Source organism: Choristoneura fumiferana, chromosome 3 (assembly GCF_025370935.1).
Source record: "Choristoneura fumiferana chromosome 3, NRCan_CFum_1, whole genome shotgun sequence".
In the NCBI taxonomy this organism is placed as follows: domain Eukaryota; kingdom Metazoa; phylum Arthropoda; class Insecta; order Lepidoptera; family Tortricidae; genus Choristoneura; species Choristoneura fumiferana.
The window spans coordinates 2,087,526-2,114,209 of NC_133474.1; the positions used below are offsets into that span (position 1 = coordinate 2,087,526).

Sequence of the window (26,684 nt, forward strand, 5' to 3'; positions counted from 1 at the left end):
CTCGATCGCGTTCGCGTTAAAATCTCAATGAGACTATCGCGTATGAATTCGCCGCTAGAGGCGTTAGTGTAGCGTGAGGTCTTGTAAATGTCAAATCTCATAGTTTTTTGGGTGAGCTACGGGTTTATTTGTAATTAGAATAATTTTGTGAATATTTTGCAATATCTGAAATTAATTATGGCAAATATGCGTTCCGGGCAATGAATTTCTGTGTTTTGAGACAGTTTTGTCTTTCGGAAACCTTTGTCTCCCTTTTTTCCGAACAAAACGGGGACTATGCCAACACTGTGAACGCGATCGAGACGTATTTTGTAACCAAAAACTTACACTAAGGGCACTGAGCACTACTCTGAACTTACTTTAAGTAATTTCTTTATACAGGCTGTAAATTTTTTAAACTCCCGATTAAATACCATTTAGGTAGACGTGTGAGTGTTCGTCTGTATCTACTTTCCACTCGGACAATGCAGACTAAGTACACGTATACAGCGATGGATTATGGTACGTAATTCCCAATAGACACACTGCTGTCTCTTTTATTGATAAAAACTATCCTAGGTATGTCCTTCCCCGGGACTCAAACTAAGTACCTGTATGCCGAGTTAAATCTAAATCGGTTCAGTGGTTTAGACGTGAAGAGGTAACAAACAAACAAACGAACAGAGTTATAAAGTTTCGCATTTATAATACTAATGTTCACCCACTGCTTCGCACACGTAAATTGGGAAATATCGGGATTTTTAAAAATTCCCGTGGAAATTCCCGAAAATAAAATCTGCTTTTTTATTGACGTTACATTAAAAACAATCGTGTCAAATTTCATGACTCTAAGCCAAGCGGTTGTTGTTTCGAGATTATATCCCTATCCCGTGGGAATATCTGAATAAAAAGCCTATGTTTTATTCCTGATGTCCAGCTATCTACTATCTACATACCAAATTTCATCCAAATGCGTTCAGCCGTTTCAGCGTGAAGGAGTAGGTAACAAAGATACTCACTCACTCACAAACTTTCGTGAATGTTACCTATTAAAGATAGCAGTAGCCATCCACCAGGCTCTTTGCTCTGAAGAAAGAAGAAGAAAACATTGGCCCCAACAGCCACCAGATCTTGGAGAGAAGTGTCTCTAAGTCTGGCACTTCTTCGGGCTATGTCGCTTACGTTGGTCCTTCTAAGACTATCCTTATTTCTGACTTGATGGTGTAGAGAAACTCCGAGCACAGCCCTTCGCTTGTAAACCACCAGCTATTCGGTGACATTCGTGTACTTATCATTTATTTCCTTTTATGGGTCTTAGCCTCCTCAATACACACACACACACACACACACACAAACATCACGCCTGTATGCCCAAATGGGGTAGGCAGAGCACACGAAACGTTACCGCTTCGGAGCCACTTTTAACAAATTTAGGTTTTATGTTTGACAAAAACGGTACAATAGTGACAGGTTGCTAGCCTGTCGCCTAAGGTATACCTTAACCTATCCGCAGTCGCATCTTACGACATCCACGAAAGAAATGGAGAGGTGTAATTCTAACTTGAATCCCTCCTCCTCAATGATTTAGATTTTTCTCTTTTTTTTCTTTCCCTGGCCTCCTTCTACACGATAATATTTACTTTCCTTGTTTTGGATTGTGGAGAGGAAGAGCTCAGGCGCATAATACGCATGGAATAGGATATAAGATCATAAATAAAACGCAACTGACTACTAAACTGGAACCACATATTGCGTGTTTATTGAAACTCCGTCAGAATTTAAATATAAAATTATCAATATCTTTATCTTACATGAAGATGATTAACAAACTGATACGCCCTCTGAATTATTCTAAAGCTCGTTTCAGTCGGTTGTAAACCAGCGTCCCAACAGAGGTCAAATTGATCACGGGTTGTGTTTCGGTTAGACCCAGAGCCCGCGGCAGTCAGACCTTTGTTATAGTATAAAGGCTGAAAGTTTTTTATGTGGTACTAACGCAGATTAGGAACGATCCCCAACTATGAAATTTGGATATTCAGTTCTGGATGGCAAACGAGCAAGTGGGTCTCCTGATGGTAAGAGATCACCACTGCCCATAGCCACTCGCAACACCAGGGGGATTGCAGATGCGTTGCCAACCTAGAGCTAGATGGGATACCTCAAGTGCCAGTAATTTCACCGGCTGTCTTACTCTCCACGCCGAAACACAACAGTGCAAGCACTGCTGCTTCACGGCAGGATTAGCGAGCAAGATGGTGGTAGCAATCCGGGCGGACCTTGCACAAGGTCCTACCACCTGCAAAAGCCTCTTTGCCAGGCAACCCTAAAATATGTTTAAATAGACGCCTGACAAAATTATATCAGCAAGTATATTGCTTCTAATACTTATTTAGCGCCTGTTACAAGGAACACTCATGTGATTACCCTTAAATTGTCAACATTTAAAAAAGTTCATGATTCAAACCTCGACGTTACCATAAAGTCGAAAAAAATACAAAAGATTGCCTTGAATCATGTCCGCCGTGGCGGACACTATCAATTTAAGAATTGAAACATTGACTTCTACAAACGCTAAGGGCTCGTCTCCGGTTAGGACTTAGTTTATGCTTGCGTAAACGGATTGGTTTCTAGAAACTATCGAGCTCTGTCGTTGCAGATGATCAGTACCCCTAGTGTAAGTTTTCGGTTACAAAATACGCCTCGATCGCGTCCGCGTTAAAATCTCAATTTATATGGAAACACGAACATCGCAAACGTTCCGCTAGATGGCGCTGTTCGTGTTTCCATATAAATTGAGATCGAGACGTATTTTGTAACCGAAAACTTACACTAAGGGTACAGGGATGGCAGCCTAACGCTTAGCTTCGGTCCACCTTCAGCGCAAAGCGTACAGAGCCGCTTCGCACGAAGCCGTCGTTGGCGATATTCTTTGCCCACGCCTTGCACTCGATGTTGATCAGGACGCCCGCTGTAACAAACAACGAATGATGAGAATAGGTAGCTGGAAAATGTTGTCACACAAATCCTAGGAAAGTAAGAAAACATTTCATCCTTGATTCTACAGGAAAGATTTTCAAAATAAAACTTTATCCTATCCGTAGACGTCCACATCAGAGGTCTTAATCTCCTGAGCCCTCGCGTACTTTATAAAGGCACAGAATAGATAATAGTACAAGTAATAAAGGTCCAATTAATCTGTTAAAAAAATTCTAATCGGTTCATAAATGACGGAGTTCTCAGGTAACAAATTTTAAAATACAACCGAATGATAACCTCCTTTTTGAAGTTGGTTAAAAAGTTTAGGACTCAGGAGGTTATTGTGTAACATACAGATCTGTTCACTCACGAAGGAGTGCCCCTCCATTTTATAATTGTAGTTGTAATCGTATCCGTATAATACGACAAGTTATATATTGTGTGCGTACCTAGCTCAAAAGTGTCTTCAGTCGCAAGCGTCGCAAGTCAGTCACGCACACTAAAACAACGTGTAAGTACGAGGTTTACTCGTACACATTGACAATTAGCTGTGGAGGGGCGCTCCTTCGTGGGTGAACAGATCTGTATTTAGAATTACAACCGTTTTTACCACTTCTTTCTGTTACACTGTACAAGATAGATACGGTAGCCCGCTGTAATAAGGACCAAATGCTGAGAAATTGGAGGGTTTTGATACAAATCCTATGGTAGCTTCATCATCATCTCTGCTTTTATGCATACGTCCTTCTGCAGATAACAGGTTCGCAGAATGACAGAGCCGTAGTAGTACCTACGAAATTTTCTTTTACGATTCCTCACGTTATTTTTAAAAACTACAGTATAAAATCAAAGAAAATGTATGGGGTTCTTTAGTTACAAAATTAAAACTAAATATGTTGACTATGTTATTATTATCTACGTTCAGTGCCAGTGTAGAATGCTTCCACCGTCTTAAATAATATATATATATTGTAGATGTGATGTCTCTCAATGTCATACATAACATAAATCTAATTTGATTCTGAAATATAAATTTCAGGTCAAGTAAACCATTAAGCTGGGAATTCGCGCTGTCATCGTTCATCCACCATTACCTCTCATATTTCGTTTTCTAAATTTTTTTACCGTACAACGGAAAAACCTACTAGACACTGGCAAAATTTTCCTCCAACGGACAGAGCCATATTTTTCTAAAAATCTAATCTAATCTAACCATTAATCTTTCGGATCAGGCAAGAGCATTAGGCTACCACGACTCCCCCTATGATACCATCAGCCAAATATGTGGTCTACCACCCTAAAGTTGATAATCGTTTGCATGTCATAAAACAATAATGCCAATAGACGTGTCTGTCAACTTGAAAGTTCGACTTTAGCGACATATTTATTTGACAGGAACTTGTTTAAAAATTGGTAGACCACTTATTTGGCTGATGGTACGAGTACTACTGAGCTGAATTACTGAATAAAAGGTTCTGATCTGTTGAAAACAGTATATACACCAGCAGGGTTTAACTAGGTATTTTAACTTAGATAGCCATACTTAAAATGTAGAATATCCTCAGGATAATTCTAGATTATATCTAAATTCATCCCTATAGTCATCTAAACCAGACACTTACGCCTAGGACGCTCAAAGATCACAGCGACGAGCGGGCTGAGGTATCCCTCCTTGTTGGTGAAGGGGTAATAGTAGGAGGGAAACCCGCGGCGCGGGATGTACTGCACCGGCCCCATATTCTCCTTGTCGGCAGGGTTCTCTCCCTCACAGGAAACCCATACGACGTTCGATTCCGGCCTGCCAGCCTGGAAAAAGTACAAGTGGTATGTATCATAAACACAGAATTTAAAATACACAAGGTTGGAATTAGGTAAGTCAGAAAATTTTGTCAGTTAGATATCGTCATTTTTTTATGACAATAAACTAAAGCACACCAAAGCGCAAAGTAACGCCTGACTCAATTATTAACTTTCACTCAAATATTATATTTTTTTTTTCAAAAGTGAATTCAATCATATTTTCTTTAGAAAGCGACCTTAATTAAGTATTATATATAACATGATTGGTTTTTGGAGTCTTTTTGTATTTTTTATTTCAACTCCAAATTTGTTACTTAAATCAAAAAGCCGAATTTTTGATTTTCCTTACTTTTCATTAGCCCTAATTTTAGCTTGTACCTAATTTCACTAGCCCTAACATCAAAAAGCTAAAACATTAATTTTCGTCAAATGTATTGATTGGAACACCTTAATTTAGCAACATATTGAATAGCATCCATCCAACCTACTTTCCTAGTGGGAGTTATCTTGACTGCTATAAAAAAAACCTAACATCGAAGGCTAAGGCGGGAGCTACGCTCCGCTTCGCTCCCGCCTTAGCCTTCTGAACCTAACTTATCTGAGTCGCTTCTGCTCCAAACCGTCTTGCTCGCTCGCTTCACTCGCTCGCACGAATTATATTTTATCTTTAGTACAAGTAAACATTAGGGCTTATAACTTTAGGTCTATTAATCTTTAGGAATAATCATTATTAATTTAAGTAATATTAGAGCATTAAATATTTAGTACAAGTAAACATTAGGATTCATAACTTTAGGTCTATTAATCATTAGGAATAATCATTATTAGTTTTAGTTATATTAGAGCATTTAATGTTTAGTACAAGTAACCATTAGGATGAAAAACTTTAGGTCTAGTAATCAATTTGGACATACAAGTTTAGCTGTCATGATATTAGGGCTAATGAAAATTATATCTAACGTTGGTATGCCTAGTGAAATTAGCTTTTATGATATTCGATCTAGTGAGGGTGAACCGTACGTGTATCCTAATGTTTTTTAATTTCCGTTTTATTATATACCTTTTTATTATATATATAGGAAATTTTTGAATTGTTTTGTTGTATTTGTTATTGAATGTCTTTCTGTTCTCTATGTTTGTTTTGCGCAGTCCCTTAGTGTTTAACTGTTATGCTGTGTAAGTTTCTTCGAAATAAATAAATAAATGATATTTTATTTGAAACAAAACTATCACACAGTGGCACCAAAATGATTTGTTCTTTCTCCAAATTTTCCAATACTATGTCCCTTGAATCGTTTCCATGGTTTTTTAATAATAATTATGAAGCTCTGCTACTTGTTGTAATTCCACTGTAGATATTAAGTAATGATTACATACTTCTTGGTCTTGGATGTTTAATATGTATTTAAGTATGTATTTATCTATATAAGTATGTTTATCCGTTGCCTAGTATCCATAGTACAAGCTTTGCTTAGTTTGGGACTAGTTCAAGTGGTGTCAAGTGTCCCATGATATTTATTTATTTATTTATTTATTTATACTTTTTATTCATATAATGACATCTCAAAACAATGTCGAGCGCTCTTCCATCACAAAATCATCTACGTATAGCATCTTTGTACCATGCCGCATGATTTAGATTTATTATAGTTTTAGTTTATTTATTGTAATTTACCTTTTATAATATTACTAGCTTTTTGCCCGCGACTTCGTCCGCGTGGAATAATAACTTTGGGAAGTATTTAATTTATTTAGGATACATATTCTGCCAATAATAGCACATATAAACTTCCACAGTTTACTGAATAAAATAAACTTAACTGAACTGAACTGAACATCCATACACCCATGTTCTTTGGTAAAACATAAATATTTTGCGGGTAGCCACATTTTAGCAATACGACGTGTATTCTACCCTACCAACACAAAAGGACTAAATTATTATTCTCATAGTGAACTCTTGACACCTTACGTCCTTTATTGTAAGTTAGGAGGTAGGATTATAATTAAAACGGCATTTTTACTAAGCACAGCTACACATATTTCCGATAAACATACTTATAGTAAATTTGTTTGTAATTACTTAAGAACTTTCATCCCCATATTTATAGGTTCGAAATTTTAAAAGCGCCGGAATAAATGATTTTTGGGTTCCGTAGCTCAAAAGGAAAAATGGAACCCTTATAGGATCACTTTGCTGTCCGTACGTCCGTCTGTCTGTCAAGATCCTCTATCTCGTAAACACGCGGAGTATCTGTATCGAATTGAGATTAAAACCCTAAACCCAGGTCAATAGTCCCGAAATCTGTGAAAAAATCAAACTTCTAAGTCAAGGCAATCAAAAGCTACAGTCATTAAAAAGGTGTGTCCATACAAATTGCCTTAACAGAAAAAGTTATAGGGCACTCCGGCTGTCCTAAAAACTTGGATTTTTTTTGCATAAAGGTAGCTCTTATATAGCACAATAAATAGAAAAATCTGGAAATCATAATTTTTCATGTCTGACTGTCTATGTCAATAAGCCATCTATTATAACCCCACATTGCGTACATTTTGATATGAGCTTAAAGGGCACTGCTAACACTGCATCATTTCCTCTGCTAACATCCCTCGCCGGTAAAAATTTCAAAAACGCTTGAACAAATATCTATTTATTTCTTATAATGTCCAAATGCCAAGTTTCACAAAGAACCATCGATTTATCTTCAATAATGACGATCTTCCATATAAAGTTTCATCCGTTATTTCACCCTCTCACAGGAAGAATTTTAAAAAACGCGCGAACAAATATCTATTTATCTCTTATCACGTGCCCAAATGGCTAGTTTAATAAATATTCATCGATTTATCTTCGATAATGACGACCTTCCATATAAACTTTCAACCCCTATTTCATCCCCTCACAGGTCGAATTTTCAAAAAAGCTCAACAAATATCGATTTATTTCTTATTAAGGGCCTAAATGCCAAGTTTCATGTTTTATCTTCGACAGCGACGAACTTCCACCATATTAACTTTCATCCCCTATTTCAACCCCTTAAAACCTTTTTTTCGCAATAAAAGATAGCCTATGTTCTTTCCCAAGGTCTATTCTATCACTGTACCAAATTTCATCCAAATCGGTTCAGCGGTTTAGCCGTGAAAGCGTAACAGACAGACAGACAGACAGACAGACAGACAGACAGACAGAGTTACTTTCGCATTTATAATATAAGTATGGATATCAATAAAAAATGTTTTTTTTTTTCTCGTTGAAGTATTGTATAAGTAAATACATCCTTAAGTCCTTACCACCATCTTGATGTGCATTTTGAGATCCTGAGGCATTTTGGCGGGCAGGTCTTTCGTTGTGTTGTAAACTTGTGGCTTCCAATTGTAAATCTAGAATACAAACAATACAATTTTTAACAAAAAGCAATAAAACACAATACATTAAACATTTAAAAATATCATGATTGGTTATTTGGAGTCTTTTTGTATTTTTTTATTTCAACTCCAAATTTGTTACTTTTTTACGGGTATCCCGTGAAACCATATCGAATACAAAAAGTAAAAAATACAAAAAGACTCCAAATAACCAATCATGATTTGATTGCTTAGTAGCGACATCTCTTGTCTGGGTGAGCGGTTGGTTCCGAAATAATGTTGACGTCTCTCGATGAGAGCGAAACATAGATGTCGCTAGTGCTGCTGCATAAGTAGCGTAGTAGAAATAAACAACCTGAGATATGTATGCATAGGAAAAATTCGTGTCTAAATTCCTGTCCAGCGGTGGTGTAGGGTTATAGCACGCAGCACGGATTGCTGAGACCTGGGTTCGATTCCCAGCGCTGGTCTCTTTTTTTTTTCTGTGCATCCATGTCTCAGTTTGTATTTTCGATATTTAAAAATATGACTATGTACAAAAAATATATAACCTAGCCTAACCTATAAATAAAAAATCCCTCCTAGGTCACCGTAAATTTTGTATAATAGATAAATGAGTACCCTAACTTCAGAACAGGTCTGCAAGAGTAAATGAAACCTTGGCACGTTTGTCTCAGTTCTTAAATTTGGCTGTTGACTCACAGATCTGCATTCATCAATGGATGCATCTGACTACATTAACCGTAGTGTGCAACCCTAGTTATTATCTATATCGGCGCCGATCGTAAAATCCGCCAGATCACGAAATTCCTAAGCATATCGTGAAACGCCGCCATTTCATGATATGCCTAAACGTTGGCCAGGCATATCACGATGTGCCTGAGAAATAATACGCAGATCAACAAACAACAAATCTCTATACGGAAACATCGTAAAATGGTTTCTTTTTTGGCCACTGGTGGCGCTGCGTATGCAATGGCGGCCGTGACCAGCTGACCGGTCGTGTTTGTTTAGCGCGTGAAAAAGGTCGGCGTCGCAACAAAATGATCCTTAAACCGAAACTAGTGATTAAATTCAAAATAAAGTGCAAAAGAAGCTTTTAACATCAGCTCCGTTCTTTTTATGTGATTCAAACGGATTCTGTGCACAATATTTGAAAAAACCATGACGTCTGCCTGTATTTTAGAGGTTTAGTATTTGTTGATAAATAGTATCACTAGTTGTTATTTATTTATATAGAAAAATAGGTACGACGAGCGAAGCAGGAGTTGTTAGAAATAATGTGATCACGACTCACGAGCCGAGCGAGCGAAGCGAGCGTTGGCCGCTCAGCGGCCGGCGAAGTGCCAGAACGATATGGCGGCGTTTCATTGATATGCCGGAAATTTCATGATCTGCCTAACTGGCCAAATCATGAAAAAATGGCGGCGCTTCATGATATGCCTAGGAATTTCATGATCTGCCTAAACGTCACTAGACAAATCGCTAACGGTGAGTTTGAAACATTGGCGGATGTCCCTAGCCAATTCTTAAATGGCTGTTGACTCACAGATCTGCATTCATCAATGGATGCATCTGACTACATTAACCGTAGTGTGCAACCCTAGTTATTATCTATACTAATATTATAAATGTGCGTGTGTTTCTATGTTTGTCCGTCTTTCACGTCGAAACGGAGCGACGGATTAACGTGATTTTTGCCATAGAGATAGTGTACGGGCCAGAGGGTTACATAGGCTACTTTTTATCCCGGAAAAATGCACAGTTCCTGAAGGAATAGCGCGTGAGCGCGATAACCAAATTCCACGCGGGCAAAGCCGCGGGCAAAAGCTAGTAATAAAATAATTCTGATGAAAACCAGGGTAGCTTTTTGGTAGATGGTAACGCAGACTAGCTGAACAACAAAAGCGTTGGCGCACCATTTATCGTTTTCTTCCATCCGAGCTCATCTTGAAAAGTACTTAAACGTACCTACTTGTCGGCACTGTGTGTTTGTATGTATGTATGTAAACTCTTTATTGTACAAAAGAAAAGAAACAAAACACAATTGACTAACTTTGAGATACTTGTACTTGTTTGTGTGTGTGTTTATGTTTTTATGTGGTTAGCTTTGACTGGTCCCACTGAAAAACAGCGTTGTGGCGTACTGCAACATTATGCTGAGTGGGCCCCAATCCGGCCTAATTTATACTATTCGTTCATTTATATATTTTTTTGTCATCCTTATGTATTTTTCTATGTATCGAATTCTACATAAATGTTTATCTCTCTCTCTCTCTTATTAATCCATTCTCACCTTATCGAGCTTCAAGAACACGCAAGGCGCCCCCCGTTCGTAGTTGTACTGGTTGTTGTGCGTGCAGGGATGGAAGTCGTCGACGGGCACGTCGCAAACTTGATTCTCGCCGAGCGGACCCGAGTAAGCATTGCAAGCCACTCTGTCCTCCGCGCCATTTACTCCACTCCCATCACTACCCCTACGGTATTCTGAGAAAGTTTTGGTAGTTAGAGGGAGAATGTTACCGTAGATTTGACGACCGATTAGCCGAGTGGTGAACCTGACTACAAAGAACAGACGCTACGGTTTATTGTAGCAATCTTCATTACTCGGATGGCGACCGACGACGCAACAGCAGTTGTGGACTTAATTATATCCCTAATTTATCCGTTTCGTCCGATTTACCTATTCAAATTTTGATACTGTTCCGTTCGACCACACATGATGCGATAAACGTTACCGGTCGAACGGTGCAGTCTGATTGTAAGGTTTTTGTAGCGTCTGTGGGCCCTAGAGGAAAAGTAGATTAAAAATACAATAATTTACTAAATTAAATAAATAGATTATAAACTAAAATAGCAAAATACCAGGGTCTCGGTTCGAAATACCTACATTTTTAAACTTGTCGGCTTAAAGAACCTGGGTCCATGGGGTAATAGCACACTTAGACTCATATAAGATTTGCAAGAGCGGTTTGTTGATACAACTGCAGACCAAAATCTTATTCTCTTCAAACTCTTAGCATGGCTATTCAACAAGGAAACGCTGCCGTACAGTTATTACAGTAGTATTATTCGCACAAATGTCTGCCCCGACCTTGGCTCAAGTCCGGGACCCCAAGTTTCATAGTCAGGTTCTCTTACCACTTGGTTATCGTTGTCACTTACGGGCCAAGTATCGGTCGATGTTCTGGGCATGCTTCAGCACAGAGCTTTTATCATTGGCACGGTAGGAGATCAGGGCTCTCTCCGAATGGCCAGCTTCCAAGTAACCCAGCAACCCAAGACCTGGAAACATTTTTTATAAGAGAGGGAAAACGAGCATAAGGGGCACTTGATGGGAAGCAATCACAACCGCTCATGGACTATAGCAGGGGTTACCGAATGGCGGACTGCAGTCCGCATCCGGACCTCTGACCTATTTTGAGCGGACCTTAAGGTAGTAACTTATACTTCAACAGTTGGGACCCATTACTGCGAATTTTTGACCTGATCACGATTATGAATGAGATTCAATTTTTGAAATTTAAGTTACTTAACAGAGTTCTACAGTGCCTCTATATGTTATCCTGTAAAGGGAAGTTTGCCCTTATGTACTTACATAATATCTCAATGTTTGTCAATTGAGTTTGTTTACTTATTTTGTACAATAAAGAGTTTGCATACATATATAAATAATATATGTATTACTGGGCTTATTTTTCAGTCTTTATTTAAAGTTTTTTTATGGCAGTCGGCTTTTCATCCATAATAAAAGTTATCAAAAAAAAGTTGGAGTTTTTCACTATTTCCATGTTGGTTATTTCAACGTTTAAGATCTTAAAAGTAGCTGTACCGATTTTTATCAAACATTATGGTAGCTACAGATCTAGCGAATAATGTTAATGTTGTAATGATGTCATAAACTTATTTCACTGCATCTGTAAGAACCACCGCTAGGAAATTCGCTTTCACTTCTTCGGTCCATTTGTTTGAGAGCTTCAACGCCACAGCCAGACAGACATACAGTTAGATGGACATTATGATTGGTTTTTGGAGTCTTTTTGTATTTTTTATTTCAACTCCAAATTAGTTACTTTTACGGGTATCCCGTGAAACCATATCGAAAATACAAACTGAGACATGGATGCACAGAAAAACCAGAAAAAGAGACCAGCACTAGGAATCGAACCCAGTTCCCAGTGCTGGTCTCTTTTTCTGGTTTTTCTGTGCATCCATGTCTCAGTTTGTATTTTCGATAGACATTGGCGTCAAACTTAGGTATAGCATCCCTCTTTTTGCGTCAAGGATCAAAACATTATTTGTCTCTACCAACCAGGAGTGACTCCAATCAGAACGCTATCCTGCGGCCAATTGGGTATCCTGATGGCTATCACTTGACCCACGATGGCCATCAAACTGGCAAAAAGTTGAAGAACATGACAGGAATGATTGCTGGATCTGTAAACAAAAAAAATGCATATTTATTTTGTCAGGCGTCTATTCTAACATACTTTACGGGTGTCTGGGCTTGCAACCCTACAAAGGCAATGAAGGAAGTGATTTGCAATATAGTTCCACACAATTTATAAAAAAAAATTATAGTAAGTAGGTACCTATAACGAATTTGAGGTGAAATTTTATGACGTTTGATACGTGATATTTAGTCCCACATATCAGAATCTCTTAGTTGGGATTTCTTATCTGTGTTAGTGCCTTTATGTTTTTATACTATAACGAAGGTTTGGCGGTCGTGGGCTCTTGGTCCATCAGTTTTTTTTTATTTGACTGGATATACACCTGCAACACCACCGTATTCACCACCTAATTTTTTTGCTTAAATAATACCTAACATACGTATGTTATGTTTAAGGTTTTCTGACATGATGGATGTAAGTGTCCACCTGTACCTAATGTTTTTTAATGAGTACTGCCTTTTCGCAACGTAACGTTTGGCAACCTGCTTCATTTCGCAACTTTTCATTTCGCAAACTCTAAAACTGTAAATATTTCAGGATTTATTTCAGAGCCATCGTGTAGAACCCACGGTAGGTATGCATTTTTGTAACAACAAGATAACGTTATTATTTTTATACAGTGTGTTATCAACATCCGGGCATATTTATGAACAATGTACATATATGTAATTGTTTAATTAATGTAATCACGAGTTCATTTAATTGAAAACAAAATTTGAATAGCCAGGAATGTGGAAGAAAGAAAGTCATGTCGATTTTAATTTAAAACCAAAAATCCCAACGTCTACAATTATTCAAACCTTGAATCTTTTCCGTTCCATAGCACTCCTTGAGTACTTAGGTAACACAACTGTTCTTAAAGCAGACGCATTATTAACATTATGATTAATTAGTGACATAGACTTGAAAGACATTTACAAAAAAAGAGAAACAAAAATATATTTGTCACTAACATTGAAAAATCACTGTAATGACTATGAAAGACGATGACATACTATAAATAATTAATAAATAAGCAGCAGGTGCAGGTGGTAGGATCTTGTGCAAGGTCCGCCCGGATTGCTACCACCATCTTGCTCGCTAATCCTGCCGTGAAGCAGCAGCACTCCGTTTCGACGTGAAAGACGGACAAACATACAAACACACAATCACACACACTTTCACATTTATAATATTACTAGCTTTTGCCCGCGGCTTCGCCCGCGTAGAATTCGGTTATCGCGCGCTGTTCCGGGGATAAAAAGTAGCCTATGTCACTCTGGCCCATAATCTATATTCTATGCCAAAAATCACGTCTATCCGTCGCGTCGGTGTTGCAGATGTTATGGGCGGTGGTGATCTCTTACCATCAGGAGACTCACTTGCTCGTTTGCCATCCAGTCGAATAAAAAAATATATAAAAGAACTGAAATTGACTTGCAATTAAATATTAATTAATGGTCAGAAATTAAAATAGTGCCTAATCTAGGTTTTAATAAAAATATTGTTGCCTTAGTGAGGAACATAAGCATACGATACGAGTATCCTAACTTACAAAGAACCTACCTAATTACAGCATTATGTTCTAGCAATAAATAACTTTGAATTTAGAACTTTAAAATAACACCGTTACTCACGTTTTATGGGCATTAATCTTCTACCCTACTCTTGAAGATGTAGCACCACTTATGATTAATATAATGTTGAACTGTGACGTTGCAATAAAACAAGGCAGTAAACTATACTTGAAAGTATAACTTCTATTTCACAGCAATCAGACAGGTTCACTTTGTATACCTAACGTCAAGCGATCAAAATGTCGGTCAGACGCGGATGCCGGCTATTTTATATGCTTACCCACCAATTAGTAAAGTACAAAATTTGAGACGATGACCTGTATGTAGTAGTGCACAGAAGTGATATGGGAGTTAAGACATTTTTCGAATAGGGAACGTTGACTTATCTATACAGACACGTAATACTACTACGTACCTACGCCGGTTCCCTCTTGTCAGATGTCGGGTCCGGATTTTATATGAAGCTATTTACACTTGCCCGACACGATTTTCTATAGAAATGACTGACATCCTACACGAAACCGATCCGACACCCAACAAGTGTGAACGGGCTCTATTACCCATATTGTCAGTGTTGCCAACAGAACAACAATGATCGTTGCCAGTGTTATATTTATACTAAGCTGGTTGTGGAACTCCTTACCGATAGTCTTACTATGCGCAAAATCTTTAAGTCTCTTTAAATCTATGCAAGGAATATATTTTATTTATATGTTGCAGTGAAAAACAGAAACGGAACCCTTGTAGTTTCGCCATGTCTGTCTGTCTGTCCGCCCGCGTCTTTGCTCAGGGACTATCAATGCTAGAAAGCTGTAATTTTGCACGGATATATAAGTAAACTATGCCAACAAAATGATACAATTAAAAATTAAAAAAAAAAATTATGGTACCTCCCATAGACGTAAAGTGGGGGTGATTTTTTTTTTCTCATTCAACCCTATAGAGGGTATCGTTGGATAGGTCTTTTAAAACCATTAGGGGTTTGCTAAGACGATTTTTCGATTCAGTGATTTGTTTGCGAAATATTCAACTTTAAAGTGCAAATTTTCATTAAAATCGAGCGTCCCCCCCCCCTCTTAATAGTAGTTTATGAGTAAATAGCAGCCTAAGGTATAAAATATACCTATACTTGGAAGATTCCGTATAAAATACGAAATCCTTAGAAAAATATTCCTTAATTTTTTCGTAATGGCTACGGAACCCTATTTTGGGCGTATCCGACACGTTGTCGGCCGGTTTTCTGATAAGAAGTCATCAATAGTTCCGAAAGGACCAGACATACATTTTAATTCCATGAAGATGATATTTTAATAGCCGTCACAGACGTAGCTAAGTGTGCTATTTATATAAATTACTAGCTGTTGCTCGCAACATACGTATATTTCATTCATAATAATATACGTATTGGTGTAACCTATACTGTATATACTTCAGTCGCATTGTGGTATCTAGTCTGACTTTATAACTTATAGCCTCTCAAGCAAAGGATCATGGATTCGAACCAAAGCTTCAAAGCCGTTAATATATTTGAGATTTACCATGGCGGCTATTCTGCAACGTCCTTTTATCATGAAATTGGGAATATGGATCATAAATAAAACACAAACAACCACTAAATTGGAACCAACTATTGCGTGTTTATTGACTGTCCGTCCAGAATTTAAATATTAATAATAAATATCAATAAAACTTTTTATCTTACTTGAAGCGTGACAAACAAACTGAAACGCCCTCTGGCTTATTCTAAAACGAATATAAATAAACGCCGACTATGGCAATTGCTATGGCGGCAGCGGCGCCTGATTGTGACCTACAGACTTCACCTGTTCTATCCTGTATTTGGCAACCAACCCAACGCGCTATCCAGTAACCATTACACAGGGCTCTCCCTAGGGGTCACCTGTGAATTGGTCAAGCGGCCCTCAGGCCCACAGCGCACTGAGTCGGTTGACAACATAACCCCACGAAGACAACATTGGCAACCCGTCGACAACTGTGCTGGTCGAACACATTATCGTTGGCACGATGAAATACACACCAATATTAACAATCACAATAAATTTACATCCTAACATAGCAGCAGATTAACGTGTCTTCAAAATTACAAGTTTTTGTTGGTAAGCCCAATCTAAACAAACAAAAACTACAATCTCGACTGGGTTAGAACAGATCTATGTAGCTCCCACATCATTCCTATAAACTTGCTAATCTGCTGCCTATAATAAGTCAACCACATTGCAATTCGAACCAACGTAGATGGACATGAAACAATCCATGTTTATGCGTTTCAAATTCACGTATCATATCCATCTACGGCATCGATGGCAATTGCGCAATTGTGCCTAGACAAGTCAAACGTATTGAAGATTTTCGATTTCTACAAATTGTAAGACCTCGGTCTCCAGTTAGGACTTAGTCTATAAGAAGCGTTTAGCATAAACTCCACTTGTTTTATAGATGCTAGTCATACGTAAACGGCCACTTTAGTTTACGCTCTAATGCTCGTTAATTGGAATAGAGAACAAACCAGAAACGGTGCACGCGACTATCATAGAAACCACAATTTTAGTATTCTCAAAGAGAGGAATAACATGCTTTAACTGTCGATCTCACAGCTGATGCATCCCCAATTTAAAAACATGACATAATTATGTCTCTCTACTGAACGCTTTGTCTGTGATGCTACTTGCAACAACTGAGATCACGAGTAGACCAAAGCTGAGGTCGATGCGGTTTAGTCGCGCAAATTGTTAGCTTTGCTTATCTGTTCGAGCTCATGGAAAATATAACCTCGCTTCTGGTTTATAATTATATTCTAACTCCCTTATTCATAAACGACAATCAAACCTATTTTAGTTAAAATGCCGCTAAAATTCGTTTGTTCTTATCTGTCACTTCGACATTTGTATTTGTTAGAAAGGGACAAAGCATTTGTTAGTTAACATAGGCTGGTTAAGTTTTATGAATAAGGGGGTTTGTATCGTTTGTAGAAATCCAGTTGTCTAGGCACAATGCAGTCATGAGTCAACCAGCTAGCTGGTCCCGTGCACGCCAACCAGCCCAGTTGTCACGGGCGCCGCCCCGGCTGCCTGGCAGAGGCAGCGCGCTTAGCCGCGGTCCACCATCAACTCGAAGTGTACGCAGCCGCGCCGCTCGTAACGGTCGTAGAAGATGTTCTTTGCCCACGCCTTGCACTCGATGTTGATCAGGACGCCCGCTGCAATACAGAACGAATGATTAGCAATAAAAAGCTTGAAGATTTTGACTCACAAATCCTTTGTCACCATTGAATAGAATCGCTGAACAAAAAGCTGTTCCACTTTAATATTGTCTGCTAAGTAGTAAAGTTTTTGATTTAAGTTCCAGTTGGCGTACCTCTTAAAATACTTGCAAAAGCTCCTGGTTGACACGACTGGAGACTAAGGGGCTGTTTCACCATCCATTGATTAGTGCTAACTGACGGTTAAATGTGATGCCGTCTCTATTTGTTTTGTACGAATAGACGGAGACGGCATCTCATTTAACCATCAGTTAACACTAATCAATGGATGGTGAAACAGCCCCTAAGACTTGCAGCTATCTCTCTCAACATAGCTGTTCAACGAGAAAACGCTGCCAGCTTTTTGGGCATACGTAAAGCCACGGGAGCTATCTCTAGATTACAAGTAATTTGGTTTTGAATTTAGCTCCGCAGAATTATACACAGATTTTATCACTTTCGAATGATATTTTCCAGTGATTTGATTGATGTACCTATGTTTTCATTTTTGTGAAAGTTGGGTGAAGATCAGATATGTGGGAAATTGCAACTTCCACACAGAAATGTACTACTAGAGTCAAACAGTGAATTATTTGTAGCCAGAAATTCACTAGAAACGTGGCATTTTAAGTCAGATTCCTATTATGGAATATTCTTTCACTTCACTTCTTATTATTATTTTTCCTAACCTGTGTAATGTGTCACTGCTGTTATAAGTAAATTATTTTCTTTCTTTCTTTTTCTTTTCTTTCTTTCAACAATGTACTTACTATAATATTTCGTGTACTTATCATATTAGGTACACATAGTTTCTCATCCATTATTTTACCATAAATGAAATATTTTAGAATGTCTTGGAGAGAAATCATCTTAGGTTCTACAGTAAATATTTTAAAAATATTTTTTAACCCTATCCAAAGATGTCTAACATCAGAGGTCTTATTGTGTAACACACGTGGAATCACAATCATTTTCACCACTTCTTTCTGACACACTGTATAAGATGAGGGTAGAAAGAGATGGTGAATGCCATCGCGCATTAAGCCCAGTTTCAACTTGCAAGAAATTTGTGCAAGTTGCATTACATTGCGGCGTTCGATCGACTACTACGAACCAGTTCGCTTTACGGCCTCGCAATGTATTGCAACTTGCACGATTTTTCTTGCAGGTCTAAACTCGGCTTATGACAATACGGGCTCAGATAACTTACTCCTAGGCCTCTCAAAGAGAACAGCGACGAGCGGGCTGAGGTACCCCTCCTTGTTGGTGAAGGGGTAGTAATAGGAGGGAAACCCGCGGCGCGGGATGTACTGCACCGGTCCTATATTCTCCTTGTCAGCAGGATTCTCGCCCTCACAGGACACCCACACGGCATTAGCTTCGGGCTTGCCAGCCTGAAATAAATACGAGATATTGATATTTATGGGATCATCATATTGTCAGCCGATTCAGAGGTGGCCAGGTCCACTAAACCTAACATTATTGTTTATTGATTAAATTCTGTGATACAATGGTTCATAAACAGAGTCTGAAAAGTGGTTATGATTATGAAAGTTAAAGTGAACATCCTCAATGTATTTAAAATTTTTACTTTTCTTGCACTCTCTACCAACTTTGGTGACAAAGCACAATCGCGGATTCGAAACAAAAGAACACATACACTTGAAGATTTCCATAATCTTTGGTAAATTCTACATAACTGACAATAGGAAGCTTTCGAAATATAGAAATTTGGAAATGTACATCATCATCCCTTGCCTCCTCCATAAGACTCCAGTTGTTTCGATTGAAAGCGACCCGCGTCCATCGTGAACCCCGGCTTTAACCAGGTCATCCGCCATCTCCTTGGTGGACGTCCTACGCTGCGTTTGCCGATTCGCGGTCTCCATTCCAGATCATTTCGGCCCCAATGGCCATCTGTTCTCCGTGCTACATGGCCTGACCATTACCACTTCAAAATTAAAGACATAGCTCTTTAATGGTAAGAAATTTTCTTACCATTCAAGGGTTCACGATGGACGCAGGTCGCTTTTAATCGAAACAACTGAAATGGAGAACTATTTCCAAATTTATGTAAATGATACTGACGTTCATCTTGATGTGCTGCTTGAGATCATCTGGCATGTTGGATGGCAGGTCTTCCGTTGTATTGTAAGGTTTTGGCTTCCAGTTGAAAATCTAGAACACAAAAATCAAATATTTAAATATGGATGATCTTCCTAACCTCAGATCTCTGCTTTCTGCAAGATAAATTAAACCTTGGCGCGGTACCTAGTTTGAATTGTTTTTTTTTAGGAAATTATATGCCGGCTGACAAACCAGAGACTTTTTCAGATGCTAGGTATGTTATGTACAATGTGCGGAAACCCCTGCAAAGTTAAAGAGGTACCTACTTAATAGAAGTCAGAGGCACTTGGAGAAGAAGAAGAAGCAATCAAGCAAGAAATATAGAATCATTCTTCACCTATTAAGCACCTACCTATTTATATAACTCGTACCGTCCCTCTCGCTCTCATATTAAATAGTATAAGTGTCAGAGGGACCGCACGACACGAACTTCGAGTTTCGAGTTTCGTAGTAACCCTGCAGTGTGGACCTTACACAAGGTGCTAAAACGCCTACCGTAAACGCAGGTTTCTATATTCCCAGCGTTCGTCAATAGTCCAAACGGACTTTTGAACATTTCGAACAATTACGGAACTGCTAACGTCCTCTAGGAGGTTCATCGTGCATTTTCTATTGGATGAGGCTGCGATGAACCTCCTAGATGACTTTAGCAGTTCCGTAATTGTTCGAAATGATACAAAGTCCGTTTGGACTAAGTATTGATGAACGCTGGGACTATACGAACCTGAGTTTACGGTATTGAAATCTATTCTCACCTTATTGAGCTTCAAGAACACGCAAGGCGCCCCCTGTTCGTAGTTGTACTGGTTGTTGGGCGTGCAGGGATGGAAGTCGTCGACGGGCACGTCGCAAACCTGTTTTTCGCCAAGCGAGCCCGAGTTGGGACCGCAAGCAACTCGGTTCTCCGCGCCATGAGCTTCGCCGCTGCCGCTACCTTTCTTACGGTATTCTGAGGAAGTTTTGGCACTTAGAGAGAATGTTATTGTAGATTTGGCGACCAAGCCGAGTGGTCGGAGAACCCGACTACAAGGCTTGAGATCCTGGGTTCGATCACACACCAGTCGGTGCAGATACTTTGTGTGAAAAATAACAATGTTGATGTCGCTAAATTTAGCAACTCTCGTTACATAATTTTTGCGACTTTTTTGCTAGTTTTTCCCATGCCCTTTAAAGACATCTGGGGCTAATTTCCCAGAACCTGACTACTTTTGCAGTTTTCTAGCTTTAACCGAAAAAATAAGTTTTCCCCCCATGGACATCTAGACAGTAGTGGTGTAACATGCGGGTCTACGTCCAGCAGACTGACTTTTTTGATTGATTGATCATGGGCAATACTTACGGTCCAAATATGTATCGATGGCCTGGGCCCACTTCAGTACGGAGCCTTTGTCGTTGGCGCGATAGTAGATCAACGTGCTCTCCACGTTGGCAGTGTCGGGCATTGGCCGGAATCCAAGACCTGGAGACAGGTCAAAAATAAATGAAGCTAAAAGTAAAAAAAACTCAATAATTTTATCCTTCGAGCGCTTTCGGAAAGACCATTTTTGACAAAAAAAATGCATAAAAAAATCAAAACGTTTTTTATGGACAAAGGGCTTTTTTACATGTATTTTTTTAACTACCAACGCTTTCGGAGAGAGCATCATTGCCAAGAAAAACGCGCTGCAAGAAACTTAATTACAAACAAAATATACAAATCGTTCATCCAACAGAATATTGACACAATGAGGGCTATCGCGTATGAATTCGCCACTAGAGGCGCTAGTGTAGCGTGAGGTCTCCGAAATGTCAAATCTCATAGTTTTTGGGTGAACTACGCGGGTTTATTTATAATTAGAATAATTTTGTGAATATTTTGCAATATCTGAAATTAATTATGGCAAATATGCGTTCCGGGGCAATGAATGTCTGTGTTTTGAGACAGTTTTGTCTTTCGGAAACCTTTGTCCTCCCTTTTTTCCGAACAAAACGGGGACTACGCAACACTGTGGCATGCTCGATATTTTTATGGTACAGTTTTAAGGTGTATTAAATATGATTTTAATCTAAACTTTGTTTTCACGCCCGTAATAACAGACTTTGAAAGCCATACCTTAAAACCTCACGCAACAGTGCGCCATCTAGTGAGACAAAAAACGATAGCCCTCATTGCTTATCAACGATTATACTGGAAAGTAATTAAATAAGATATCAAAGCGAAATTCAAAGTCTCAAACTTGTGTTTTTGTAAATAAGTCATTATTCTATTGGATGAGAAAAATATAAAAAATAATTTAAATAAACATAAAAAATACTAGAAAGTATGGCTTAGTTAAGAAATTAAAATTAAACATCTGAAGTAGAAGGAATGTAGCGATTCATCATAAAATTGTAATGTATTTGTGTATACAAACCAGGGTTGGCTCCAATCAGGGAGCTATCTAGTTGCCATTTGGGCATCTTCATATCCAGCGTTTGGTAGAAGACGGCCAGCAGGCCGGCGAAGAAGCCGATGAGCACGGCATAGAAGATCACGTAGAACAGGAGGATTTTAGCTGCAAACAGACACAACTGTTGTTACTTTAAGTGTACTTACTCTAAGTACTCGTCAACTAAAGTAAAAGTAAAGGTGCGGACTGCGGACATACTATTTAAAACCCGACGCCAATATTATATAGATATTTGTGGTAGGACCTTGTGCAAGGTCCGCCCGGATTGCTACCACTACCACCATCTTGCTCGCTAATCCTGCCGTGAAGCAGCATGCTTGCACTGTTGTGTTTTGGCGTGGAGTAAGACAGCCGGTGAAATTACTGGCACTTGAGGTATCCTATCTTAGGCCTCTAGGTTGGCAACGCATCTACAATACGCCTGGTGTTCCAGATCTTTATGGCCGGTGGTGATCTTTTACCACCAGGAGACCCACTTGCTCGTTTGCCATCCAGCCAAATAAAAGAAAAAAAAAACACAAAAGTTATGGTCAGAAAACCAGTTTTTTGGCCTAAAATTGTTCAACTTTGATGCCAAATATCTCGAAGACAATGAACTTCGAAGTAAATTGGGATACTATATTCCTTAAAGCCGTTTTTGTTTATAATAAGCTAGAAAAAACATTAGAAAACTAAGGAATTCAGAACGAAGGTCATTGGGGTATGGGACCCCCTTAACGTTTTGTCGTTCAAGCACAGCATATTTCTGCCGAGAGCGTCGATCCGGGTCAAGACAGATCGATTCTACAAATTGACTGCAAGTGGAGTTATTGACGGTTTCCTAACTGATCGATCTGTCCCATTAGCAAACAGAAATTCAAAAGGCATTTAAGTATCGACGAACAGAATTTTGTAATAGTTATTTATGTGGCTGGTGCATAATGCCTAATTATGTATAGCCGCATACATAACTTTATCTACATGCATATCATAAGTTTTCTATAATATGTTCAGATATGGCCTGTATTTTGACTTTGACTTGACTTTGACTTTGACTTTGACTTTGACCTTGACTGAATAATAATTATTATCTACATGCATGTCATAAGTTTTCTACAATATGTACCTACAGATATGCATTGTTAACCGATACTTTAATGTAAACATTAAGATGCACTGTACTTTAATGTGACCATTAAGATGCACCCGCAGATACCAGGTTTCTTAATATAGGCCATTTGATAGTCGTTTCTGAACATATAATAGGGAAGTTATGATATGCATGAAGATAAAATATATTTATAGTTGGTAAGGGCCAGGCGAATAACTTTTTGAATTGTGAGTTGCGTACTTTCTTATTTATTTGAATAGTACATACTCGTATCTACTCAAAAAACTTGCGTAGCGTACCTACTGTAATTTATAATTATTTGAAACGTCCAAAAACTTGTCAGAATGTTACTAAATTGCTATTCATACGTTGAGCTGCCATCTAGTGACGAGTAGAGTAAGGGTATTTAAAGACTTACGTTAATGTACGTACAGTCAAGTGCAAAGATATTGACACGGCCAAAATTACAAAAATATGACTGTATACACGACTTTATGCACTTAACATACACATGGACATGGACATGGTCATGTATACATATGTTTGTAACTTTGGCCGTGTCGTATCTTTGCACATGACCGTATACATCATTTATTTTAACATTTGAAACTTAACGGTATTTGCACATGTTTTTAAATGAAACAACGAAACTATTTAAAATTATGCTAACTTCTATAATAAAAACAAAATAAAATATATTTTTTAACCCCTAACGCAAAAAGAGGGGTGTTATAAGTTTGACCGCTGTGTGTCTGTATATGGCACCGTAGCTGTTAAACGGGTGGATTGCTTTGAATGCGGTTTTTTTATTTGAAAGCAGGGTTTCTAGCAATGATTCTTAGACATGTTTCATCAAAATCGGTTCAGCCGTTTTAGAGATATTGAACTCGGGGGTTTTCCAACTTTTTGCTGGTTAGGTTCTAGTCCATTTGTATTCGAATTACCGAGAAACGTGTGTTACAATTTGACCGTTAATTTAAACCTTAAATTAAACTGAGTAGTACTTTAAAGAGCTACTAGGTGCCGCGTCCCTGCGCCTAATCTGGTGCTAATGACCGACGCTTCGCACCCGGCTCGTTAGAGCATCATAATGAGAGTTGCGACATAGACGACAATTTAGGTTTAGTACGCCTAAAAATAGATCAACAATGTTTAGACTAAAGTTTAATGGAAAAAGGTGAGTCTGGGCAAATCATAGAGGCATACATACACACACACAGACATCACGCCTGTATTCCCAAATGGGGTAGGCAGAGCACACGAAACGTTACCGCTTCGGAGCCACTTTTAGCAATTTGAGGTTTAAAGTTTGACAAAAAAAAGCTAGGTATAACAGTGACATGTTGCTAGCCTGTCGCCTATAAAAAATAAAATAAAATAAAAATCGTTTAATTCAGATCACAAAGAATCTATAGTTATCCTATGGTATACCTTAACCTATATCCTTGGTCGCCTCAGTCAAAGTCAAAATATCATTGTTCAATTTAGGCTATAACTAGCACTTATGAATGTCAAAAAAAATCTACCACCGGTTCGGAAAAACCTCTGTTGAGAAGAATCCGGCAAGAAACTCAACGAGGTTTAAGTATATATTTTTTAAACAGATTTACAGTATTATTTAATGACATCTATCATCACAAGTATTTCCAAAAATAATGTTGATTTTACAAATTCAATAGTTGACCATTTAACTTTATTATTACAAGCTGAATTCGCCTGCCTCTTACGACATCCACGGAATATAGCGGTAAATATAGTGTAGAAGAACATTGTAGGTATACATTAACCATAGTTGTTAAGTCTACGGTCCCTACGGTAAACTTTAATTACCACCATCGTGGTACAAGCAATATTTCGGTTTGTGGTAAAAAGCGGATTTTGTCCTGTTTTGTGTGTGTGTTCATGCAGTTCCTCCACCTCGACAATGTAAGAACACACACAAACCGCACAAACCCAACCATCACCACGCGTTTCGAATTCAACCAGAGCAACACAACTGCTCACCATGATACTAGATGTTAGACTCCGTGTGAGTGTGGAGGTGGAGGAACTGCATGAACACACATTTCTTGCATAAACGTAGCTATCATAAGGTCGCGGGTGAGCAAAGTAATTATTTCAGTTCATTGATATTGAACTACGGAAAGTGACGCCTGATTCAATAAATTTGTATAAATTACAAGTATACACTTAGATAGAGAGCTAGAGAGGGATGTTAGAGGGCTATCCCAGCGTTTCTTAACCTGTTTGCCTGACGGTCCAAAGTATACATTGTACTTACCTAATTATACCACTAAAATTTATAAAACTTTTTTTCTAACACATGCTTTAAGGGGATCCCATGCCCCAATGACCTTCGATCTGAATCCCTTAGTTTTCTAATGATTTTTGTAGCTTATTATATTAACAACAACGGCTTTAAGCAATAGTTATAGTATCCCATATTTACTTCAAAGTTCATTGTTTTCGAGATATTTGGCATCAAAGTTGAACAATTTTAGGCCAAAAACTGGTTTTCTGGCCATAACTTTTGTGTTGATTAGTTTCAAATGAAAACCCTCGACCAGTTTTTAGAGACGTCAAAGACGAACCTAAATATGTAGATTTCGTATATGTAGATCTTTCACGTCAATAGAGATACGAAATAAGTGTTTTTTCAGACAATGTTCAAAAAAACATACAAAATTAGGTATTCTTTTTTTTTCACAATCCGGTAGACAAAAATGGAGAAAAAAAGATTGGAGAACCGCTAGCCGTTTGGTTTATAATTCTATGTGCAAAAGTAGGAGATACGATTCAAAACTTGTCAAAAATCGATGAAAACCTCGGGTAGCCCCTTAATTAGAGAATTTCTGCGACCCATTCCAATACCACTGTGAACCGATTTTGGGTCGCGACCCGAGGTTAAGAAACGCTGGGCTAGACAATTTTTAGGGTTCCGTACGGAACGGAACCCTATTTTGGGCGTGTCCGACACGCTCTTGGCCAGTTTTTTTTTATTTTCCTATGAGAGCGAAGCCGTAAGATGAAGCTAGTTTATCATAACTGTGACAAGTGCTAATAACCCTGACGCGAGCATTGTGAATGTCACTCGCCATAATTTCGATTAAAGCTTATTGAAATCACGAAGTCTACTTTGTCTTTTATTGATGGGCTAGGGTTGTCAGCACCATAATTTACTACTATGTTTTTTTTATTCGACTGGATGGCAAACGAGCAAGTGGGTCTCCTGATGGTAAGAGATCACCACCGCCCATAACATCTGCAACACCAGGGGTATTGCAGATGCGTTGCCAACCTAGAGGCCTAAGATGGGATACCTCAAGTGCCAGTAATTTCACCGGCTGTCTTACTCTCCACGCCGAAACACAACAGTGCAAGCACTGCTGCTTCACGGCAGGATTAGCGAGAAAGATGGTGGTAGCAATGTAATAGCCGCCCTTTTTTTTTAAGTAGAAAGACATTTATTGCCACATTTAAAAAAATATTAACATAACGGAGACACAACAAATAATACGTAAATTTTGAATTACAAAATGTCCAAAAAGTATAAACAAAAAAAAAACACATACCAAAAAACAAACATATTACAGATATGTGATAATTACTTATGTGGTATTGAATATTATGTTTTGTTCTCGTCTTGCT

At 38.4% G+C, this 26,684-nt stretch overlaps 1 protein-coding gene across 1 annotated transcript in view; it reads right to left on the minus strand.

The window, feature by feature from the left end:
• Positions 1–1,708: 1,708 nt before the first annotated feature.
• Positions 1,709–26,684, minus strand: part of LOC141445703 (sodium/potassium-transporting ATPase subunit beta-2-like) — a 32,200-nt gene continuing 7,224 nt past the window's right edge. The window contains exons 2-14 of the mRNA XM_074111592.1: positions 21,911–22,051; positions 20,857–20,976; positions 20,273–20,466; positions 19,479–19,568; positions 18,601–18,784; positions 17,242–17,348; positions 12,836–12,897; positions 12,434–12,558; positions 11,287–11,406; positions 10,418–10,608; positions 8,047–8,136; positions 4,578–4,761; positions 1,709–2,947 (exon numbers count right to left, since the gene is read on the minus strand). Coding sequence (XP_073967693.1) covers positions 2,838–2,947; positions 4,578–4,761; positions 8,047–8,136; positions 10,418–10,608; positions 11,287–11,406; positions 12,434–12,558; positions 12,836–12,897; positions 17,242–17,348; positions 18,601–18,784; positions 19,479–19,568; positions 20,273–20,466; positions 20,857–20,976; positions 21,911–22,051 — 1,718 coding nt within the window. The 3' untranslated portion in view covers positions 1,709–2,837. The remainder of the gene's footprint in view (positions 2,948–4,577; positions 4,762–8,046; positions 8,137–10,417; positions 10,609–11,286; positions 11,407–12,433; positions 12,559–12,835; positions 12,898–17,241; positions 17,349–18,600; positions 18,785–19,478; positions 19,569–20,272; positions 20,467–20,856; positions 20,977–21,910; positions 22,052–26,684) is intronic.